The sequence below is a fragment of the Pundamilia nyererei genome, unplaced genomic scaffold (genome assembly GCF_000239375.1).
Source record: "Pundamilia nyererei isolate P.nyererei 1_Seehausen unplaced genomic scaffold, PunNye1.0 scaffold00016, whole genome shotgun sequence".
In the NCBI taxonomy this organism is placed as follows: Eukaryota; Metazoa; Chordata; class Actinopteri; order Cichliformes; family Cichlidae; genus Pundamilia; species Pundamilia nyererei.
In genome coordinates this window covers 4,991,711-5,003,500 of record NW_005187417.1, presented here as the reverse complement: position 1 = coordinate 5,003,500, position 11,790 = coordinate 4,991,711, and the positions used below count along the sequence as shown (strand labels likewise).

Below are 11,790 nucleotides of genomic sequence, written 5' to 3'. Positions count from 1 at the left end.
GGGAGAGGGAGGTCTGGGCCTCTTTGCTTAGGCTGCTGCCCCCACGACCCGGCCCCGGACAAAGCGGATGAAGATGGATGGATGGATGGAAGTCAGTGATCTTATGTACTGATCCTCCATAAAGCAAAGAATATTATTTTAAAAGCTTTTGCTTGAAAAATCAACCATGTCCCACATGTTTCTCTGTTTTTATTTTAGTAGTAAAACAGTACTTTTAAATCACATTACCTTGCACTTTGTCAGGCTTTCTCTATATCAAATAGGAAGTCTGACATTCCTTCCAAAATTAAAGCTCTCTAAATTATAATTACAAAAGGCTGCAGAACACAATTGAATATGTAGTCCCCTAAGCTACTAAACCAGAAATACAAAATTGCAAAAGATTGAGCATTAAAGTTTGCTATTTAAAAAAATAAATAAAAATTTAATGGTGTAGCGTGGAGGATATTTCAAAGACATATCTGAGAAACTGCTCCGGACACTTGTGGTATCCCCTGCCATTCTGTGTTTTAAAAGTTATAAGGTCAGCATGTGTACACCTTGATTTAAGGTGTTGAAAAAAAAATCGGCATTGTAGTGATGAATGTGGAGAACAGGAATTGAATCATAACATTTTGCATTATATGATAACCCGACTGCAAGGTTTAGGATTAATGGTCAACCTCTAACATTGGAGAGGGGAGTGAGACAAGGCTGTGCCTGGTCTCCTCTTCTCTTTGCTATATTTCTGGAGCCACTAGCCCAATATATAAGGCAAAACAGAAAAATCGTGGGTGTTACAATAAATGAGGTGGAACATAAAGTAGCATGCTATGCCGATGATGTTCTCTTATTCCTAAAAACACCTGAGGAGTCTCTGCCAGAGGTAATGAACTGTCTTAAAAACATTGGCCGAATAACAGGATATAAATTGAATCTAAGTAAAACTGAGGCCCTTCCCTACAATTATAGTCCATCTGAAAAGCTCAAACAAGCACATCCACTGAAATGAAACACAGACTCAATTAAATACCTGAGGGTAACACTTACTAAAGATACAAAAAAAACTATATGACAAAAATTACAACCATTTATATCAAAGAGTCAAAGACGACCTTACAAAATGCAATCATATCCCATGTCTGAGCATAAGCTCTAGAATAGAAAGCATCAAAATTAATGTTTTACCAAGATGTTTATATTTGTTTCAGACCCTCCCACTCCAGATCAATCAAAAAGATTCTATTGAATGGGATAAAACGATCTCTAGATTTATATGACAAGGGAAATGACCCAGAATACGATACAAAACATTACAACTGCCCAAAGAGTACGGCGGCCTACCATGTGTAAAAAAATACTATACTTCAGCAATGATCAGGGCAGTGTTGCACTGGTGCGATCCCTCATATGTAGCGGCATGGAAGGAAATTGAATGCAAAACAATAACCAATATGCATATGCAGGCAGTTCTAGCAGATAGAAATCTACAGGACTCCATTTCCAAAATAAGAAATCCTTGGGTAAAGGCCACACTAGGGGTTTGGAAAATAGTGGTAAAGGAAAATAAGGTGGAGAAGGATATAAAAATATTAAAATGGTGTGCATATGATTCGGAATTCACACCAAATCAAATAGACCCTAGTTTTAAACAAACTGGATAGATAAAGGAATTACATCGATATGTGATATTGTAAAGGAAGATGAAATTATGAGTTTCCAAACTTTAAAGCAAACGTTTCATTTAGAAAACCAAGATCACTATAGATACTTACAGTTAAGAAAGTTCTATACTCGAAACATTAAAAACCAAATAGCCACTACAGCGAGGGCATTTATCCAACTCTTTGTAAATGCTTATAAGTCCGATATTAAGAAAGGTGTAATCTCACAAATATACAAAAGTCTTCATGATCTCAGCAATTATTCAACAAAGTATATAAAGGAAAGATAGAAGAAAGATGGAGGTCTGGCAATTACAGAAGAGGAATGCCAAAACATTTGTTCTTTATATTGGAAAAGTACAAAATCACATATGTGGAAGGAATTATGATGATGGAAGTTGTGAATGTTGGAGAAACTGTGGCTACGAAACAGCACACCACTATCATATATTTTGGGATTGTAAGAATATTAAGAACTACTGGAGAGAAGTCCATAAAGTGATGCAAAACATATTTAGTACATATTTACCCTTTGATTTCAACTCCATATTTTTAGGGTATATACCCTCAGACATAAAGGGTATAGATAAATACTTACTTGGTGTGCTGCTAGCTGCAAGTAAAAAGGCACTGACCAAAAGGTGGCTAACACAGGATCCAGCAACATTAAATAGCTGGACTGATGTAACTTTGATGTAACTTTTGAGATTTATAAGATGGAAAAGATTGCTTTTTTTAGTGAATTTTGAGTATGAGAAATTTGCAAAACACTGGGGAAAATGGCTCCGCTATATATGAGTTCTATAAGGCCAGATATCGCTGATATTCATCATTGAAGGAATGGTTGTTTAAATGTTTGTTTATTTTGTTTGTTTTCTATAATAACATGTACTAATGCTATGTCACCATCTGCTACTGAGTGTGTTGGCTTTTCAATTGCCCTGTCTCTGGATGTATATAGTTACAAACTGTATCTATCTGTACACATGTTTCTTTGTTTGTGTGTTGTGTTCTGTTTGTTCCTTTTCTTTCTCTTGTTTTCATATCTGCGTGAAGGAAAAGTACTTGAAGTGATGGCGGTCATCCAGACTACTGTCTATGAGTCTTAGAACAAAGGAAGCCATCAAATACTGTACATTTTATTTTATGCATAACTTCGATAAACACTTAAATTACAAAAAAAAGAATCATAACATTTAAAAAAAAAAAAAAAAAGCTCTGGTGGAGAAGAGATATGTTACCACATGGAGTGTCATGTCATTTTCCCCCCCTATACATTTGTTGTATTTGCATGTTTCCTGTTTGGTTTTAATTGATATCTGGGATTTATATTCTATTCTTATCTGAATGGCTTTGATGTGTGTTGTTTAATATCTTACAGTTTAATTGCCTCTCTGCCTGTTAAAGCTCTGCCGTTGGTGTCATGGTTTTGATTAAAAAAAAAAAAAAAAACGTACATCACACAATGTACTATCCAAATGTTCACAGCACGCTGGTAAAATTCAGCACTAATAGAAGCTGAAGTTTAGGAAAGTAAGTTATCTGCCCATCATCATCATCTTAAAATGCACTGCTGCATCTGCACTGTACCTGATGTCATTGGAAAATTCCTTCTCATAGCGACGTCTGCTGCTCAACTTCCAGTACAGAAGCACAACAAAGACCAGGAAGATAAAGATGAGGAGCAGGGAACCAACAATGGTGCCAACTATCACAGCAGCTCTGTTTGGAGCTGCAAAATAAGTATGAAAAACATTAAATTATTCATCCTGAAGTTCTGTTTTAACATCTTGTTTCAAAGAAATAAAAGTATAAAAACTGTAATTCCTAAACAGTTAATTGTCATACTTTTGTTAAACCCCTTTCCAAGCGGAAAGTCTACAGTTCAGTCACATCTTGATTGATTTGAACTGTGCCTCTGTACACCAGAGGCTAAACTGTGATGTTATCCAATTACTTATGGGCAAGGCAAGGCAAGGCACATTTATTTGTATAGCACAATTCAACAACAAGGTGATTCAAAGTGCTTTACAGAGACATTAGAAACAAAAACAAATAAAAAGCATGATTTAAAATTGATTAAAACAAGCAAACAAACAAACTAACTAAACACACACATTTCACTCACTCTGTCTGTGTCTGTCTGTACTTGAAAATGGTTTATGAATTTCTGATTTTCTTGAGTAAATGGTTTGAACTTGCATATCACTCCTACTCTACAAAATGCTTTCTAACACATCTCTCCTTTCACACACTAACACATGCAAAGTGCTTGGCTGATATACTTGATATACTCATGAGAAGCTTTTTCAAGTAAATTAACTTACAGCCATCGCTCACCTGTTATAAACATGGCAATCCCTTGGGTTTCCAGCAGAATATTGCTGACTGTTTAACTGTAGCAGTATTTTAGCATAGCTAAGAAACAGTCAAGTCAAATTATTATTCTAAACACAGAAGGGCTCTCTCTCTGTGGCAAATAATGGATAAGCGGAAGGTTTCTAAGGTGACGGTGCATGGTACTCAAGAATCCTGTGCAGAAAGTGCAACAGTTGTATTCAAAGCATGATCAGGCACACCGAAAGTAAGCACACCATCCAAAGATCAATACATTAAGTAGCAGTCCACCTCTTAGGAGGAGAAACAACTCCTGGTGTGGGATGAAATATATCCGGATTTTATGGTGGATGCTTGAGATTTGTAGTGTTAGCAGACAGGTGTGTGAAAGGAGACAAACAGGGGAAAGAATGATACTGCAGTGTATCAAGCTCACAGTGAATGATAGTAGGGTGATTTTACTTTCACCCTGACCAAGAAGAAGTACCACTCCAGTTTTCATAGAGATATGCTACGTGGCATGCATCAGCCTGTGGTTGGCACTCTTTGTGGAGAAGGATTCATATTGCAGCAGGACAATGGGCCCAAACCACCTCAAAGTCATATCATGGATGTTTCATTATTGCACACTGAAACATTGTCAGATCATGCTGGGACATCAATGCCTGTCAGATTTTGAGTGCTGTTATCAGATCAGGAAATTTTTGATCTCAAGTTTACTGGAGAACACAGTTGTGCTTTAAATTATATCCCCATTGCCAATAGTCCAATGAAAACTACACGTAGGTTTCCTGAGACTTGGATGTAAAAGCATGAATGTATAATAATATATTTCCTGGCAGTTAAAAACTGCTAGTTTTATACTGTTTCTACCTGCATTTATTCCATAATATGCCACTAATTATGCTGCAAATCCTTGGTTGAGGGCCACGAGCCTAAGGGTTGACACTTCTTGTGTAGGACAGAAGCCTGCACTTGGAATAAAAATGAATGACTATGAATGATTCACTGCTCGAAGCTTAACATCTAAGCACTTATTCAAGGGGCTCTGGACCTGACGAGATGCATTGGGGCCTGCTCCAAAGATCACAAGGCCCAAAGAGAAACTCGTGCTATGGATCCAACGGATGCAGATGGTTGTGTGAGTCTTAAACTAAATGATGATCTCATCTGTACTGGCAGGCTGTAACACAGACTGTACTTCCCACTGGTGCACTCACTGTCAACAGATTCATTGCCTGTGAGACTGTTCTGCTATACCCCTCATATCTGTCTTGTTTAGATGTATTACTGTACATAGATTGCCCTCATTTAAGGCATCTCACTTAAAATTGGTTAGCGTTTCTGCTTGTATTTAATTAGTCCACATATTTTTTTTGACATAGCTTTTGCTTTGTTTCATCTGCATTGTAGAAAGCCAACAGGGTCTGCAGACCTGCTGGCAGCAGAATTATCATAACTTTACACTTGTGTGATTTAACACCAGAAAAAGTTAGCGATGAAAAACAGAAGGCTAAAACTTTCAGCGAATAAATGTTTTTCTTGTCAAGGAAAGCGTCCCTCTCCCATCATCGTTAGACAGCATAAAAGGAACGTCACACTAATGTTACAGTGTGTGAAAAGCACAGCAAAGAGGAGATTTTGGCACAGCTACAAAGAGAGGAGATTTAAGAGGATGAACTCGAACATCCACGTCTTTCATGATCTGATGTGTGCGTCATCCGTCATGCATGTGAACACAAGCAGTCTGTGTGAGCGTGCTTTCTTACGTTTGTTGGCTTTCAGGTTCAGCGTGCAGCTTTCTACTCCAACAGCATTGTTTGCTTCACAAAGGTAGATCCCTGCAAAGCTCTCTGAGTGGTTGCTGATTTTCAGCTCTCCGGTCACACTGTCTGGGAAAATGAGCACGTGCCAACAAGCATAGATTAATTCAGGGTATACATACTGTACATTATAAGGCGCTCAAATGAAAATTGATCAAACTGCCATCTCTACATGAAAAAACTAAAAACATGAAGCTCATTAGTATGCAGGTTTGGAGCAGATATTCATTACGTATGCATGCAAGCAGTGTGTTTGTTGTTCCCTGCTTATATATATGTTTGGGAAGAACAAGGAAATGTTTCTAGTTGTAGAGTGAGAACTAATGTGGAGAAATGCAAGTAACATGGTAAAATGCTACCATTATAATAGTCTTGCTTTAAAAACTTCAGGGTTTATGTTATTATCAAATATTGCCACCCAGGAGTTTTGCCATGTAAGCAATCAATGAAAAAAAATGTATTTTTTTGGAAAAAAGGTGACAAAGTTAGCAAATAATAGACGCTCACAAAGAAAATGATTTTCATTGAGTATTTGCTCACACAGCATCAAATGATACTGTGCCTCAGTCCCAAGGCACCCGCCCCCCACCCCTCCAAACCTCCAACACACGCATATACACATACATAGACTCTCGAGCATGCACGTATTCTCTTTGATGTGCAGTATCATTGTGACATCAGCAGAGGTCACACTTACTCTGTGCGGCTCCATCAGCGATCGAGCCAGCTCTTTCTCTCCTCCATGTGTATTTTAAAGGAGTGGAGCCTTTTGCAGACTTGCAGTGCAGAGACACAGGATTGCCAATCAGTTCCCCTCCCTCCACCCAGCACTTAGGTACAGACGGCTTCGCTGAAATCATACAACAAATGGATAATTTTCCATTGCCATTTCCATTCTATTTCTTTCCCCTTCAAAGGAAAGGGAAAAGAAAAAGAAATAAAACAGCACAGCTTTATAGCTTTAGGATGAAAAAGGGGGAACCTTTTTGACTGAGTTTTGCCACATATACAAACAATACAGAGGGTTTTCTTGTTTTTGTTTTCCAACTCAGATGTGCTTTTTTGGGGTGATTCATAGATTTTATAGCATATCTCCAAGACAAATTAATGTTTCAAATCCTTATGGAGTTAAAGCTTGATGGCTAATGATGGCAAGGCTGAACAATTTAGACACCAATGCCATCTTGTTGTGAAGAGATGTGAGAGGGTCGAAATTGCTACCCATTAGGGTGAGACTGAAAATGTTACACAATACTCTGAGCATGTTGCACATTTGCACAATTTAGATAGTGAAAGAAGATTTACAAAAATCTGTCTCCCAATTTCTCCAGATATTTTTTTTCAAACGACTTATGCTATACACGATCGCACAAGGAGTCTAATCTATAAAATGAATTGCTGGCTCTCAGGACTGCCTTGTGTTGCTGTCAGCAAGAAAATAGCTATGGGTTATCTACTGACATATAAGAGTGTGGTATGGATATTTATTTAACAATGTGTATGTTTCATTGAGGAGGGAGGTGATGTTATCTCGAATTTTAGAACACTTAAATGCTTCTTGGAAAATATTGGAGAAATAACTCAGGCTGTGGTAGATATAGGTGGGTAATTTGGTCCAAGGTTGGATAGATTATGTTCTTCAGGTCATTTTAAACCCAAAAAATGTTTTATTAAATTGAAACATTACTGCAAAACAATAATGATGTTATTTCCTTCCTATCCCGAGACCTAGCTGCGAGATTGCTTGCAAACTTGTATTTTTTGAAGAATGTTTCATCACTACAGTTGTACAATACGGTGTACACTCTCAGTTTAGACTTTTGGATGTAGGTTCTACAGGACTTCTGAGGGAGTTGGACTGCATCAATTACCTGCTCCATTATGAGACACATTATTTAATACCATACTCAACTGTAAGTCTGGCAGCGAGGTGACTGTCCTCCACTGCAGTTACTGCTCAGTCTTCAAAATAGATGAGATTGACTAAGTAAGTTCCTTTTCCCAACTGGCAAACTTTAAGATTCAGTACACTGACAAATGGCTCTTAGTGAAGTGTCATTAGTTTTAGACAAAGCCATCTTCCTTCAGTTCATTCATTTCCATTTGTAAAATTGCAAACACACCGGCCTATTCGCAGCAAACTCCATCTACTGATGAAGACTGATGTCCAGAGAAAGCTAGTAAGTGAACCTTCATTTCAGATTGTGTAATTCAATCATGCAGGTATTCACTATCCCGCAATTGATTACTGGACTCTAAAAAATGATGAGTTCTAAGCGATCGGTTTTGTAATGCGTTATAAAAAGGAGTAAAATGCATGTTCTAACAAAGCAGGGAAACTTTATTGCAGATTAAATGGTTGAAGCACTAGATCAAATCGGCCCATTTAACACAAATTTAGGGACTCACTTGTCATCAGATGAATATTTTTTTCTTACTACTACTTCTTTTGGTTGCTCCCTTTAGGGGGTCACCGCAGAGGATCACCTGCCTCTGTTGCACCATATCACTAGCATTCTCCATCCTCAATCACACTATGACATGACAAGCCTTAAATAGAAAAGGTGACTCCTGAAGTACTAAACACCAAGAACACTGCATTTTGGAAAGGTGATGGACATAAATAATGCAGCGAGATGCAACCTAAAGCCTGGTCTTACCCATTACCACCAGTGACATCTTGTGCATGTCCACTCCAGGTGCTTTCTTCACTTTACATTGGTAGGTAGCGGTGTGAGCAGGTGACAGCAGAGCAATCGACAGTGAAGCGTCACCCATCGAGGGATCACCAGCAGCAAAGCTGAGCTCTTTTTCAAATGCATGGTTACCAAAGAAGTACTTAGTGCCACTGGTATAGGATACAAGCTGATGGAAAAAATAAAGACAAATATAAGCGTAATTCAGCAATTGACTGAAATGGTGTTAATGTTACATGCAGTCTTCTTAAATTAAATGTACCATGAGTGGTTGGTTGAATTACCACCAAATCTGGGCCTCAGAGGGTCTCTAAAAATCTCTTTTAGTTCAGTGTTTTACTTTTAAAGCACGTTTACTGTGGCTCAGTTTCACAACACTCATCAGTCTCATTTCCAGCAACAGCAGGGAGCAGCAAAAAAAAAAACAAAAAAAACCTGCCAAGCACCAAAAGGCATAATAACTAGTTAGTAAGAAATGGAAATGCAGTTAGATTTTTTTTCCTCATTTAACCAAGAACCAAGTGTAGTGTATCTGCACATCATCAAAAAGAGAAACAACTCAAAATTAATGCTTTCAGGTTTTGGTTTTATCTGGATGACAGGATTTTTCCCATTTGCAAGACTTGTAAATGAAAAATTGTTTGATTACACATTAACATATCTATATACACTTTTTGGTCAGATATTAGAGTTGTGTGCTCATTAGCTGGTTGTAAGTTCTTTACAGAGGACCTATTGTTTGTTCCTTATTTTCAGATGTTTCCTTTTTTTCACTAAACATGGCAAAAGTGATGAGGTCACTGAGTAAAAGTACCCTCTATAAGACACACACACAAAAGTCATGCAATATGTGCTCCACATTTTTTCTACTCTTGGCTATGTATGATGTCAGTCAAAAAAGATATCCATCATTTCAGTCACAGTTCTAGATCCAGCTCCATCTGCCAGCTGTTCAAACCTTTGTCAGGCAGTCAGAAGAAAGTTGGCAAAAAGGAAGAATGGGCTCAAAGAGACAGAAACTAAAACTGCTTTTTTTAGACAGAACTAAAATCAGTACCAAAGCCCAGAAGAGGATAAATGATGATTATTTTGAACTGTGAATTATGCAAAAACCACCTCCTAGTAAAGAACAAGAATAAAGACATGAAGCTGGAAATGTGCATAAATAGGTCTACTAGTTTACAATTAGGAGCAAAGCCTCTACTACTTTATACGTTAAACTACAATATATCACATTCAATTTTGACTTAGACCACAATTTTACAATGTGTTTAATATTGGTACATTATACATAGTAGATCTAGTCAATCGTTGCATCGACTTTGCATAGGGAGAGATGAAAGGGGGAAAAAAAACGTTCTCCCGAGTCTTAAACACTAATGACTTGTTTAATTTAAAAGGCAAATGGGATAAACAACTAATTCCTGTGAAATTAAAAGGTAGTGAGAGTTCATCAACTCTCCAGTCTCCTTGAACGAACATTAGTTTAGACTGTGCACCACATGAGATTTAGAATAGAAAAAGACGATGTGAAATCCGAATAGATTAAAAGATTTAGGGATTGTTTTGCAAAGTGGTTTTTTTGACACCTAATTAGGGGTGCATGCAGTTTGTGGTGAATAGAGTGATTAATGACAAAAGGCTACCAAAAGGGATGGTGTACAAGATGGTAGTTAACACAGCTCTCCTATGTGGATCAGAGATGGTGACAGCTGAGTTAAAGATTGCAAAGATTTGCATTGGGACTGAAAATGATAAGCAGGATTAAGAGTGAGTATATCAGAGCAACAGCTCAGGTGAGATTGACAGATGCGGGACGGAGTAAGAGAGGCAAGATTGAGCTGGTTTGGAAATGTGAAGAGGAACGAGACCCGGTATGCTGGGATAAGCATGTTGAAGCGGGAGCTGTCATGTGACAGGAAAAGAAAAAGGCCAAAGAGGAGGTTTATGGGTGTGGTGAGAGAAGATTTGCAAGTGGCTGGTAAGGTTGTAGAGGGCAGGAAGAGATTCAAACAGATGATCTGCTGTGGTGATGAGTAACAGGAACAGCAACATTAATAAGCTCGCTTAGCTGTATTCAGAACCTTTGTTTGAGTATGGTGAGAGATGTTGAACTCTTTCATTTCATGGACCTTCGTGTTCAAATCATTTGCTAACAATTTCAGATGCTATTATTGGAAATGCATTTGTGACTTACTAATAATTTAATGGGAAAATGGAGACAACATTCAATGCGCTTCAGTGAAGGGCATGCCAGTCTTTTTTATTGAGTGCTACAGCCGGTCAGATTGACATGCGAAAATATAGGCATGACTCAACTTTAACATGAAAGAATAAAATCTGAAAGAGTTAACGAATAATAAGCAAACAGTGGAACTATTTAACTGTAGATTTTTTTAACTGGAACAATCTGTCCCAAAGAACATATTCTCAAAAATAACTGGTACATAGACCCAAAATATTACCAAATGTTTCCAAACATTTGAAATGGCATAAAATAACTAAACTTCTGAATACTGCAATTTAATAAATTCATCCTGTATGCATTTTATAGATAGCATTGTCTGGGTCGATCTCACATTACTTCTTACCATTTGATCTTTCTGTGTGGTGTCTGGACTGATCACAGACCATTCAATGTCAAGTTCCCCAGTGTCACGAGGGCTTGGTTTGTAGCTGCATCCCAAGGTCACACTCTCTCCCTCTGCCTTACGGATGGTCTGTGGGCCCTTGGATGTCACCTGCAAGCCTTGCGTGTATCCCAGATCTTAAAACATTCAGAACACTTGCATCAAAGGAATGCAAACATTAAATAAACATCATAAGGTAGTGCATTAGACGATAGAGCTTTCTGAATCCCCCCCCCAAAAAAAATCTCTGATTACTCAATTTACTGAAATAAATCTTCTCTCCTCCTATACAGTCACAGTTGGAATGTAGCAGACAATACACTACCAATCCCATAATGCACAGGTCACATCACATACTCAGGCATCAATGCCTTCCTTTGGCTGTCAATGCTGGTTGGACTCAGTTTCACTCCACTACTTAAAATAATAAATGATGACCTTGAGCATTGGATCAATCTACCACTATTCATCACAGGCTGAATTCCAATTGTTAGAACATCAATATCTTCTAAAAATAAATTATATTCAGTTATCTCAACTCGTCCTGCTGCCAACCATATAATTCCTAAATACTACAAGAAAAACAAGACAACAAGAATTAAAAGACAACAAGAATTAAACAGACAACCCCCCCCCCCAAAAAAACAAACAAACAAACAAA

The 11,790-nt window shown here is 37.8% G+C and overlaps 1 protein-coding gene across 1 annotated transcript in view; it reads right to left on the bottom strand.

The window, feature by feature from the left end:
- Positions 1–11,790, bottom strand: part of LOC102195743 (coxsackievirus and adenovirus receptor homolog) — a 32,783-nt gene that overhangs the window by 15,081 nt on the left and 5,912 nt on the right. The window contains exons 2-6 of the mRNA XM_005725664.1: positions 11,091–11,266; positions 8,464–8,668; positions 6,501–6,653; positions 5,750–5,872; positions 3,234–3,375 (exon numbers count right to left, since the gene is read on the bottom strand). Coding sequence (XP_005725721.1) covers positions 3,234–3,375; positions 5,750–5,872; positions 6,501–6,653; positions 8,464–8,668; positions 11,091–11,266 — 799 coding nt within the window. The remainder of the gene's footprint in view (positions 1–3,233; positions 3,376–5,749; positions 5,873–6,500; positions 6,654–8,463; positions 8,669–11,090; positions 11,267–11,790) is intronic.